The sequence below is a fragment of the Chlamydotis macqueenii genome, chromosome 2 (genome assembly GCF_036417535.1).
Source record: "Chlamydotis macqueenii isolate bChlMac1 chromosome 2, bChlMac1.mat, whole genome shotgun sequence".
Taxonomy (NCBI): Eukaryota; Metazoa; Chordata; class Aves; order Otidiformes; family Otididae; genus Chlamydotis; species Chlamydotis macqueenii.
In genome coordinates this window covers 162,640,426-162,652,908 of record NC_141557.1, presented here as the reverse complement: position 1 = coordinate 162,652,908, position 12,483 = coordinate 162,640,426, and the positions used below count along the sequence as shown (strand labels likewise).

At 52.6% G+C, this 12,483-nt stretch overlaps 1 protein-coding gene across 2 annotated transcripts in view; it reads right to left on the bottom strand.

Annotated features, from left to right (window-relative positions):
• Positions 1-12,483, bottom strand: part of RHPN1 (rhophilin Rho GTPase binding protein 1) — a 32,297-nt gene that overhangs the window by 6,054 nt on the left and 13,760 nt on the right. For both annotated transcript variants that reach the window (XM_086741361.1, XM_086741362.1), the window contains exons 3-10: positions 11,160-11,288; positions 6,686-6,761; positions 6,220-6,297; positions 5,352-5,476; positions 4,858-5,024; positions 4,138-4,325; positions 3,813-3,969; positions 1,898-2,017 (exon numbers count right to left, since the gene is read on the bottom strand). In XM_086741361.1, coding sequence (XP_086597487.1) covers positions 1,898-2,017; positions 3,813-3,969; positions 4,138-4,325; positions 4,858-5,024; positions 5,352-5,476; positions 6,220-6,297; positions 6,686-6,761; positions 11,160-11,288 — 1,040 coding nt within the window. The remainder of the gene's footprint in view (positions 1-1,897; positions 2,018-3,812; positions 3,970-4,137; positions 4,326-4,857; positions 5,025-5,351; positions 5,477-6,219; positions 6,298-6,685; positions 6,762-11,159; positions 11,289-12,483) is intronic.

The window sequence follows — 12,483 nt, the reverse complement described above, 5'->3', positions numbered from 1 at the left end:
CCCTCAAAACACTTCCTAATGCTTAACCTCAATCTCCTCTGCAAATTAACTTCTCTCCATCGCCTTGCATCCCCCGGGGCGGGACACGGAGGACAATTAAGCCCCGTCCTCCCGGTGACAGCCTTTTCGCTTCAGGAAGATGCAACACGTCTCCCTCTTTTCTAGGCTAAGCAAAGCCTTCTCCCTGCCCCGCAGGTCCTGCTTTCCACCCTCTTCGGCGTCTGCTCTTGCCTGGCTCCTCTCAACTTGCCTTCAACATGTTTCCACCCTGGTGAAAACGGAGCAGTCGAGAAACGGCCAGAAGAGACGAAATCGCGATGACCCACGAATATCGACGCAAACATCCTTTTCGCAAGCGACCGCAACCAAGATACCCGCATCCAATGCTAAACTACCAAAAAAGCGAGATATATATATAGACACGTATCATAGAAACACGTGTGCCGACAGCATTTCCAGTTTCAGGACACACGGTGGCAACATAAGCCAGGGAGATAAGCAGGGTTTGCTACAGACTTCAGAGGACCACAGCCAGTGGCCTGAAGACCTCCGCTTTCCCCCCTCAAGAAGTTGCAGTTAAGGAAACACGTTGAGGTTGGATGGAAAACAGAGAGGAAGAAACTCTCCAAATTAATTCTATCAAATGCTAGCAACCATATTTTATCAAAGCGCCCACAGCCAGCTCCATGTACGGACAAGAAAGCAGCTCTGCTTTGTCGAATAGCATCAACTCCTGCTATTCGCAAGAGGTCACCAGGAATAGAGGTTGGGCTTGGAAGTTCTGCAAGCTTTTGTCTCCATTCTGTTGAAGGTGGTGGAGTATATTACATCTGATAAAACATAATGTTATAAGACTAGGAGACAAGAGAAAGAGAAGAAATATCCTTTCAGGGAGATAATTTTAATACTGCAAGTTTCTTCCCTTCCTGTAAACCAAAACCAGAGCTGAGCTTGGTGTCTGCATGTTCATTTCTAACCAGCAAGTGCTGAATGAAGCCCATTCCCCCAAAAAGAGTGGGCAGAGCTGGAAGCTGTGTTGGAGCAAATCACGAAACCAGATGACAGCAGCTGAGGGTGTCAGGGTGGTGTTACCATAATGCTCTGGTTTTGGGGTTGATTTAAGGAGTCTCGCCATGCACGTCCTCCACCTCCGATCCCCAGCTGTGAAACCTGGCCAAGTAGCCAGGAGGACTTTGCTGGGGCTGGCGACGTGACAAACTCATTCCTGGTGGGATCTGTCTCCTTTCACACGTGTGCAATGAAGGCAAAGAGCACCGAGAGGCAGCTCGTGGGGGAGACGACACCCCAAAATCAGGGTGCTGAGCTTGCTTCCGTTGCAGCCTTGTTGGGGAGGGGCTGCCAAAACGTTACGTCAGCTGAATAAGCAACACTCTGTTTTTCCCCTGAAGCTGAAAATCTGCATGGGAGGAAGCTCTCGTCTCCCAAGCCTTCTGATGTAGCTAAAAAAGCCACCCCCTGGCATCTGCTGTGTCTTCTTGTCATCAAGCCAAGTCAGCAGCAAACGCAAGCCAAGGAGCTTCCAGGAACTCTGTGTCCCTACAAATTTCTCCATGACATTACCACGGCACGACATTCAGCGTGACATTACCTGGCTCAGGACAGCACGGTGCCTGAGGTTTTGCTGTCAAACTCAGCTGGACAGGTAGGTGCAAGGACCAGGAGTTGGTCCTCAATGCCCCAATAGGGAACTGTGACACTTTCCTGCCTTCCCAGGAGAGGCTCTTTTCAAAGAAAGCCCCAAAAAAGCTTTTAGGGAGAGATCCCCCAACAACTCACCACATTCTTTCGTGGAGGTAGGGTTACAACAGCGCTCACTGACCGTGCATTGAGGTTTCATCGCAAAAATCAGGGGCTTTGCCCCTACTGACGTTCTTACCCAGCTTCCTCCTCTCCTCGGGGTCCTGTAGCAGGACACGGAGCGATGGTCCTTCCGGCATGGTGACATGGAACTGGATAAAAGCCTTCTCCTGCTCTGGCAGTTCAGCGTCAGACGCCACTGTGTGAAACAAACGGGTGGGGACGGGCTTAAAGAGAAATCAGGGTGCTGCTCAGCCACTTGGACCCCCATGGTGGTGGGGACAAGGTGACCAGGAAGTCACATCCATGCTCACGTGGCCCTGAGAATTTCAGCAGCAACTTTCTCTCAGATTAAAGTGTAACTTGGAAGCTGAGTCCTCCTTGCTGGGACCTGGGACTCCTGCACGGGCAGAGAGCTTGTGGTGCAACCAACTGGGTCCTCTGATGGAGAAACTGAGATGGATGCAGCTTGCACAGGCGCTCCAGCACCACGCTGGGCTCTGTGTGCTTCATTTTTACACCTCTATTTCCAGCCAAAGCTGTTCCTAACCCCCTTTGGCTCACAAGGGAGCTCAGGGTTGCATGGCAGCCTCCTCGCCTGGGCATAGAGCGCGACGGGAAGCAACGCAGAGGGCTTGCTGGTCCAAATGGAAAAGAGATCCCAAAGCTTGGGGAGCACCTCCAGCGTAGGCACCCAGAAGGCTGGGAACCAGTAGCTCCGGGGCTGGCTCTCCCTGTGCCAACTGTCTCCATCCCAGCATCCCCAAGGGATTAAACTGCAGCGTAAGGAGTTTATTGCCAGCTGGTTATGGAAGCGAATGATTTGTTATTCTGAACCAGGGTCAGGGTACGCTTGGAGAGGCAGCGGGCGGGCACGTGAGAAAACAATCCCCAAACACCCAAATCAGGGATTTCCTGCAGATCTGTGTTTCCGCCAGCACCTAAGGTTATTAGGACAAGCAAACAGTCTCAAAATTCTAGGGGAAAGGTTTGCCCTCTCCCTGGTAACGCCATGCAAGTCTGGCCCCGTCGCCATCCTCTGCCGCTCCAGCCCCACTCCAGTCTCTCCCATCTCTACCCCAGCAGCTCTCCTTGCTCAACCAGGTTTCTGTAACACCCACGCGGCGCAAGCCCGGCAGCAAGATTTTAGGCAGGCTCTGGAGCGGAGGAGAATGCTAGGACAGTCTGGCAGCCATCGTCATCACCAGTGAGGTACAGCTTTTGGCAGCCACCTCCCAAGAAGTCCCTCAGCCTGTCCTCAGCCACCTCACCAAGTGATGGGTCGGCACCGCAGGTCACAGCGTGCATCGGCTGCCCGCCCCCAGACCCTCTGCCTGACCCAAAATCACTTGCACGGGTGTCGGTGATGGCGCGGATGGAGATCGCGGGTCACATCCCACGTCTGCGCTCCAGCTGGCTCCACAAAGCCAGGTCAACCCAACTCTGGCACAGTCACACACACCCTGCTGCCAGCACCCCACCACCCTGCGATGCCCAGGGCAGCTGGCCACGAGGCTGGCAATTAAATTTGACTAGCCCAGACCAATTTGTCCAGGGATATTCTGTTTTTGGTTTTTTTATTTGTATTTTTTAAACCCTCAGCTGGCCCACCATATGGAGGTGGATGCCTCCGGAGGATGCCCAGTTGAGGACGCTTGGCGCGCGCATGGTCAGCAGGCAGCTGACCCCTCCATTTACCCACCCAGCCCCAAAGAGGACAGCAGGTGACAACCCTACAGCAACTTGTAGCTCACCTTCTTGGAAGGACTTTGCAAGCACTGTGCAAAACAGAAATATCGGGGAGATCTGCTCCGTGCATGAATCGCTGAGCCAATGAACAGCATCGACAGCTCAGAGCATCCAAAAAATTAGGTTTTGCATCCATCTACTCTGTCCAGATCTCCTTTCACCTCTTTTTTTGCAGTCCCTCCCAAACACCAAGCTGCCACCAGGAGCCAGCACCTGGCTGAGAAGGCAGCTGCTTCCACACTCACCCGGACAGTCGCAGAGAGCAATGGCAGCGAAGTAGTGGGAGAGGGCTTTGAAATGCTCCGACTTGACGTGGACCATGGTGGTCCAAGAGAAGGGAACGTAATCCTTCACGTGGGCCTGGGTCATCGTCTGGTGCACCAGCGAGTAGACGTCTTCCACCTGTGGGGTGTCAAGAGACAAGCTGCTAAGCCATGGGTTGGGATGGTGGACATCCATCAGGAGACAGTGACAGCAGGCTGTCCTCTCCTGCGGGGTTCTGCTGACCACAGAAGGAGTCTCTGCAGTCATGACAGCCCCACCAAGTCCTTTCCTTCCCAAAGTGCTCACCCTCGCTGCCTCCTGGGCAAGCTGCAGCCGGGCGAGGAAGTCGTGCTGAGCACGCAGCAAGGTCATCTTCTCAAAGACGCACTCCTGGACCTGGGCGACCATTAAACGCACCAGCATGTTCAAAGAGGCAGCGCTCATATCCAGGCTGGGAGCGTTGGAGAAGTTTTCCTTCAAGTAGTTAAAGGCACCTGCACAAGGGAGAAGCTCCTGGTAGCAGCCAGGCTTTTGGTCCACAAAGGTTTCCCCACCAGCAGAGCAGGAGAAGAGCCATCAATCCAGTTCACACACCAAACATCTCACCATAACTGGTGGGTAAAAACATTGGAGGTCTCTCCCTTACTATCTAAACCATCCTTGTGCCCACAGTTTTCTTCTCCAAAGACCTGGTTGATCATAGTCCCAGGGTCTCTTTTTTTTTCCCCCAGCTGCTCGCAGACAGATCAGCATCTCTCCTCTCCCCAGCTGGGACATCCTACTGCCATGCAGCAAGAGAGAGCCCTTTGGGTGGCTGTTGGGTCATCCCAGCTCCTCTTCACAATCCACAGAAGCAGCGTGGTACCAACTTCCGCTTGGTTCATGGTCCCTTGGAGATACCCCGTCCCCATTTCTCTTTGCACAACTGCTCCCTCCCCTTCTTGAACTCATGAGGATGATTCCCACCCTTTGGAAATGCTGCCTGCACCACCCCCAGGGAGCCAGGGAAAGGGTGAACCCACATACCAGCCGCCTTCTGAAAGGCATCGATGGCCTGGTTGAGCCCTGGCAGGGATGCACGGTCCTGCCGCGCTCCTATCTGGGTGTGCAAGGCTCCGATGTTGAAGAGCACGCTGCCCTTCTCAAAGGCCAGCGCCCGCTGGTGGGATGGGACTCCCGTCAAGGAGTCGTACCTGGGGAAGGGAAGAGACAACGGCTGCCCATCTCCAGGTCCTCACCCATGGATAGAAGAGGTGCCTGGAGGGTTTTTTGCGCTCTACGTGGGCTCACAGCCACCGTTCCCATCACAGCTCATCCTCGTGGGGCACACACTTTCCTCCGCCTCCCCTAATCAACCCACCCAGGATGAAAGCAAGCCCAGAGCAAGAGGAAAACCCAGCTCCCCACGTTCACCAGCTCCAGCTTTATTGTCAAAGCAGGCATCTCCAATGCGAAGACTTGTTCCCGGTTCCCTCCCCACTCGCGATACCCCTGGGTGGGATCAGGAAAGCTGCACCAACCAGTGGAAGAAGACACCCAGGCTTTTGTTGGGAGGGAAGAAACGGCTGTCGAGGAAGTAGAGCTGGTTGTAATACTCCATCAAGAGCTCGAGCCCGGCTTCGTTGCGGCTTGGGGTGCGCATTGCCTGTGGGGACGGGAAAGGAGACACTTAGGTGGGAATAGAGAGGGGAAACAGGAAGGAAACAACGGATTTAAGGCCAGCCCAGCGGGGAGAAACTTCACCCGAGTTATTAGATCAATACGATCAGATCAATATCAGGATTCGGTCAACAGCAGACAAGATCAGCCCCCTCCGGCACAGGCTCTGCTGTGGGAAAGGTCGAGGAGGCACCAATTCGGTGCTGGGGCACCCAAATCCCAAGCCAGCAGCCCGGGAGCCATGCTGGAGGTAATGCTCATCTAAACCAAGCTGGGATTTCTATTTTTTTTTTTTAAGAGAAACTCATGCAAAGTCTGATGAAACAAATGCTAGGGAAGAAATAGGATTTTTTTTTTGTCTTAATAAAAAAGCCCTTGAGCTTTTGCCCTGGCATGGGGAGAAGGGTCAGAGCTCTCCTGATGCCTAATTTTAACCACAAGGTCTTTTCCCATCTCCTGGCTCCGCAGGGTTTCTCTCCTACAGCCTGAAGAACAGGACCAGGCCCTTCACAAGGGCTTCAGCAAGCCTCTTTCCTTCCTCTCTCCTGGATCAAAGCGTCACGTCAAGGCAAAGCTTGAAGTTATTTATGAGAGCTGTTCTGTAGGAGCACAAGGATAGGGGTGCAGTTTGGAGAGAGGATGAGGGGATCCCCAGGGTAAAAGGTGGCATCTTCAACGAGTCTCGGTGGACAACCCAAAGCAAGACTTTGCAGCTCAAGGGACACCAACCTGCCGCAGCTCCATGAACTCCTTGATTTCTTTCTCAAATAAGACACCCTCTTCTCCGTAGTGTTCGCTGATGATATCCTGGATGGGGGAAACCAGAGAGAAGAAAACCTCTAGTCACCCGTGGAAATAGATACTCCAGATTTAAAGGGTGACTTTGGGTGACTGTGTAGGCAATTTGCAAGCTCTCACTGCTAAGAAACCTGTGCCAGGGAAAGCCAACTCCTCCCCTACCTGGCTCTTGCTTTCCAGCATCTCCAGCCCCTCATGTCCCACTTTCCCATGTTTTAAGTCCAGCTCCCCCCCATAAATTTCTTTTTTGAAACTGTTCCAGAATAGAAAATGCTTTGCAGCTGCTGCAGCATCTCCTCTCCAGCACCCAGCCCATGTGTCAAACCATCTCCCAAAGTGCGCGGTCGCTCCCCTCCATCAGCTTATATCGCAGAGCATGTAAAACCCCAACGCTCACCTTCAGCGGTAGCAGCAAATCCAGCTCCTTCGTCTCCTTCAGGCCCAAAGGGATCATGGGGACACTGATGGACTCGCTGGAAGAAGACAGCAACCCATTTGGTGGTTGGTTTCAAAGCCTTGGAAAGACCCTGTGTGTCAGGGACTAAAATGAAGCCCGTGCCAACCTCATGAAGTTCAACCAGGCCAAGTGCAAGGTCCTGCACGTGGGTGGGGGCAATCCCAGGCACAAATTCAGGCTGGGCGGAGAATGGATGGAGAGCAGCCCTGAGGAGAAGGACTTGGGGGTGCTGGTGCATGAGAAGCTCAACATGAGCCAGCAATGCGCCCTCACAGCCCAGAAACCAACGGCATCCTGGGCTGCATCAAGAGGAGTGTGGCCAGCAGGTCGAGGGAGGGGATTCTGCCCCTCTGCTCCGCTCTGGTGAGACCCCACCTGCAGCACTGCGTCCAGCTCTGGAGCCCCCAACATCAGAAGGACGTGGAGCTGCTGGAGAGGGTGCAGAGGAGGCCACGCAGATGCTGAGAGGGCTGGAGCAGCTCTGCTGTGAGGCCAGGCTGAGAGAGCTGGGGCTGTTCAGCCTGGAGCAGAGGAGGCTCCGGGGAGAGCTGAGAGCGGCTCCCAGTGCCCAAAGGGGGCTGCAGGAAAGGTGGGGAGAGACTCTTCAGCAGGGCCTGCTGGGACAGGACGAGGGGTGATGATTTCAAAATAGGGGGAGGTAGACTCAGACTGGACACAAGGAAAAATTTTTTCACACTGAGGGTGGTGGAGCACTGTCCCAGGTTGCCCAGAGAGGTGGTGGATGCCCCATCCCTGGAAACATTCCAGGCCAGGTTGGATGGGGCTCTGAGCAACCTGATGTGGTTGGAGATGTCCCTGCTCCTGGCAGGGTGGTTGGGCTGGGTGGGCTTTGAAGGTCCCTTCCCACCCAAACCATTCCATGATTCTGTGATTCTGCTGCTCCTATTCAACTAGAAGAGGACTCAAATCTGCAGAGCAGAAGGATGCACTTCCCTATGTGATGCCAGGATCGGCAGCGCAAGAGGAGAGGTGCACAGAGGTGCTCCAGCTTCTGCTTTTCTCGCCGTAACAAACACAACAGCAACAAAATCAGCTCCGGTGACAAAGCTGCTTTAATTACCAGCCCTTGGGAACCGGCATGATGCAAGCACAGATCACGGATTTGCCTACTCCTCTGTGCTAATCTGGGCTTCGGTGCCGATAAGGACTTGCTCGGGCTGCAGAGCTGAGCCTGATATGGGAATTTTCTCCCTCAATTAAAAGCAGTTGTCTAATACCACCACTTATCGCAGAGCCCGTTCGATATCGTAAAGCGCTGAAGATGATGATGACTCTGGGAACACCGACTTGGGGAGTGATTTGTGTTTCGACATTAAAACAGGGCAGTCGTGCAGCACCGAGGAAGAAGCGCTGTGAGATGATAGCCAGGAAGGACCATATTTTGGAGGACTGAGCAGCTATTTGGATTTTCTGCTGCCAGGAGGTAAAGAAACGGTCTGTATAAGCATCAGAGCCTGGAGTACACAGAAAATCGCAGCCCCGCAAAGAGCATCAAAGCTGGACCCATCAACTGGAACAGGTTGCCCAGAGAGGCGGTGGATGCCCCATCCCTGGAAACATTCCAGGCCAGGTTGGATGGGGCTCTGAGCAACCTGATGTGGTTGGAGATGTCCCTGCTCCTGGCAGGGGGGTTGGACTGGGTGGGCTTTGAAGGTCCCTTCCCACCCAAACCATTCTATGATTCTAACCAACTCCTGTATATAGAGATGGAGAACAGGAACCCGTAGCTCACATCACCTCCGCAAATGCTTTCCCCAATACCCATCCATCCTTCAGAGATGTCCCCAACCCTGGCACCAAGCCACGTTACTGCATTCCCAGACCTTGGCCTCCCAAAGGAACGCTTTAAAGAGATGAGAAGGGTTCGGCAGTGCGTGAAATGGGAAGCAGGTCGGGCAGGATGAAGCCCTCACCAACCCAGGTTTGCACAACGGCCGCCTCTCGTTACCTCCAGAAACTGCTGATAAATTTTTAGTACGTCACTGATTAGTCCAGGGGAGAAAAGAGGCAAAGAAAGTCACAAAAACAGGAGCGGGGCAGGGAGGTTGCACCCACATTTTCTTCTGTTCATACTGAACAAACAGTTTTAAGAGCTATAATTAGTGCAGAAAAGCCATTATCGCTCCTTCCCTAACAAGATTTCCGCTTGAATCCAATGCCCGGAGCAAACAAAGGGGCTTTTGTTTGGCCTGGGAAGGGTTTTGGGGTTGCTGCTGCTGCTGTTTTGTTTTTAAACCAGGGCAAACAAGCGGCAGTTTGGAAAAAAACAAAAATCCCTGGTAGGGAAGAACTTGGGGAGGATGCACGCAACATGGGAGAGACCATCCCTACTTCCAGCACAGAAGAAGAAGGACCAGCATTCAGGATTAAATTCAGAGACTGCAACAGACGCTCTGAGTGCAGCAAACACCTCAGGGTGGTGGAGATATGGGCTTCCTTGGCTTTCTCCCTTTCTCCCATGAGACCCCACGGCCCTAACAGAATCCTCCGACCAGATCATACTGGTCCTACATTTAATATCATTGCAGCAACCTGCAGGATGGGGTCACTGAGGCTCTCCTGGTCTTTGCACCTCTCTCTGTTACCTGCAGCACAGTAATCCTGCCCTGAGGAGGACCACGCACCAGGAAAAGCATGTGGATGGACATAGAATCATGGAATGGTTTGGGTTGGAAGGGACATTTAAAGGTCATCCAGTCCAACCCCCCTGCAAGGAGCAGGGACATCTCCAACCACATCAGGTTGCTCACAGCCCCGGCCAACCTGGCCTGGAATGTTTCCAGGGATGGGGCATCCACCGCCTCTCTGGGCAACCTGGGACAGAGCTCCACCACCCTCAGTGGAAAAAATATCTCCCTTAGACCTGGTCTGAATCCACCCTCTTTCAGTTTAAAACCATTACCCCATGTCCTATCACAACAGGCCCTACAAAAAGTCTGCCCCTGTTTCTCTTATAAGTTCCCCTGCAAGAAGGTCTCCCCGGAGCCTCCTCTTCTCCAGGCTGAACAGCCCCAACTCTCTCAGTTTTTCTCCATAGCAGAGCTGCTCCAGCCCTCTCACCATTTTCGTGGCCTCCTCTGGACCCATTCCAACAAGTCCATGTTTGTCCTGTGCTGGGGACCCCAGAGCTGGACGCAGTGCTCCAGGAGGGTCTCACCAGAGCAGAGTAAAGGAGGAGAATCCCCTCCTCTGACCTTCTGGCCATGCTTCTGGTGATGCAGCCCAGGATGCGGTTGGCTTTCTGGGCTGTGAGTGCACATTGCTGATTCATGCCCAGCTTTTCATGCACCAGCACCCCCAAGTCCTTCTTCTCAGGGCTACTCTCAATTCCTTCACCCCCCAGCCTGTATGATACTGGGGACTGCCCCAGCCCAGGTGGAGAACCTTGCACTTGACCTTGTTGAACCTCACGAGGTTCAGATAGGCCCACTTCTCAAGTTTGTCCAGGTCCCTCTGAACGGCATCCCATCCCTCAGGCACATCAACCGCACCACTGAGCTTGATGTCCTCAAAAGCCATCCACCCATCCATCTCAGGAAGGGAAGAAGCGGCAGCAGCTCCCATGGGGGTGCGGTGTCCTCGGTCTTTTCTGCCTCGGGGATTTCTGCTTTTCTTACCCAGAGAAATGGCGCTGCTGACCCGCCCCGGCATGTTGGTTGGCTGCTGGCGAGCGTGCTAGGATTACCGCTCGGGTGAGTCAAGCCTGAGGTGGCTGGGTAAGCGTTTCAAAGCGACACAGCGTTTCAATTAACAAAAGGTCTAACCTCAGAAAGAGGGGAAAAAAAAAAAACAAACCCTAATACCCTTGATGGGAAAAGCAACCAGTGAATAATTCTCTCTGGGAACAGTCAGAACAGGAGGTTGGGCACCTGAGTAGCCACATTTTTAATTTCTTCTGCTAAATACGCTACCTCACCTGCTGGAAAAAAAAAACCTCATGCTTTGGTGGGATGCTTGGGAAAGGACAATGCAAGTGAAGATGGTTGCTTCTGACTTACAGGTCCTGCATTGGGAGGCTGGTGGCCAGAGGAAGCACCATCCAACCCCAAATGTCTCCTAAGCATCACCTAGGAAAAGCTGTTGAGTTTGCTCTCCTTGCAGCTCTATCAGTGAAACGCGGATGTCCCCAGGACGAAAACCTGTTTCCAGTAAATTTCGCCCATGCCCAAGTCCTCCTCTGTTCTCCAGCCACCACCTCATCATCCCTGCCAGAGTGCCAAACCCTATGCAGAGCACGGAGGTAGAGCAACAAGAGTAAGGCGAGAGGCTGCCTTGCTCCCAGAAAAAGGAAAAATAAAATAATAATTAAAAAAAAAAAACAAAATCCCAACTAAGCAAGCTGCTCTTCCCATGCTGCGGGGAGCTGCCGGCCCGACTCGGGAGCCTGGCCTACCTGTCGTGCTGGTAGATGTCCACGCTGCTGTTCAGCTCCTCCAGCTCCTCCTTCAGCAGCTGCAGGTTGGAGTTCACGTAGCTCAGCTCCAGGGCAACTGTCTCTTTGACCTTGTGGTTACTGGTGGCTCTGCAAGACAACACCATGTGGATCAAACCTCCCACATTTCATCAGTTCCTTTATTTATCAATGCTTGGTTGCACTGATAAACAGAGATTAAGCTATCGAGCGGTGCCACACCATGTGCGTCCATCCAAACCTTCCTGCAGAACCATGCCTCTTGCTCTGCAAATGACCATGGAATGGTTTGGGTGGGAAGGGACCTTCAAAGCCCACCCAGTCCAACCACCCTGCCAGGAGCAGGCACATCTCCAACCACATCAGGTTGCTCAGAGCCCCATCCAACCTGGCCTGGAATGTTTCCAGGGATGGGGCATCCACCGCCTCTCTAGGCAACCTGGGCCAGTGTTTCACCAAACCCATTGTAAAAAATTTGTTCCTTATATCTAATCTGAATCTACCTCCTTCTATTTTAAATCACCTCTCCGAGAGTTATTGTGCTCTTTCAGAGTGCAAACCAAAGTGCCCTGAAGTGACATTGGGCTTTAAAACCTTAAACATTCCAGGCCAGGTTGGCCGGGGCTGTGAGCAACCTGATGTGGTTGGAGATGTCCCTGCTCCTGGCAGGGGGGTTGGGCTGGGTGGGCTTTGAAGGTCCCTTCCAACCCAAACCGTTGGATGATTCTATGATTTAGGGGATCGCTGGGTGGTTTCCCTGAGCAAACCTGCGCTGATGCACGTTGCGTTCCTGATGCGGGGTAAGCGTCGATCTCCACGTGAGCACGCGGAGCCTACGTGTCTCCAGCAGCCTCCTCTGCGGAGTTATCAGCTGTTTGCTCAGCTAACACCCAACAAAGATTTCTGATAATTTTTTTTTTTTTTTTTAAGAAACTGTTTTACTGGCAACACCTTTATCTCCCCCATTGCTTCGCGCGGCCTCAGTATTTGAACAAGAAAGGAAAAAGTTTCCGCTGCCTCTGCCCGTTGATTTCGCCAGCAAACAAACCCTCTTAATGCCCCTGAGCAAACACCACGTGCATTTTTTTCCAACACACCATTCATGGCAACCTCTCCAGGAAAGAAGGTTGATACGCCGAACGGAACAGTTCAGGAGATTATTTTTTTTTTTTTTAAAGCATTGAGAGGTGGGTCGGTTTTTGTTTGGTTTTTTTTTAATTTTTTTTTTTAATTTTTTTTTTTAAATTTTTTTTTTTTTAATTTTTTTTTTTTTTGCAGAGGCAAAGAAATTAGCAAGTTCAGCTGC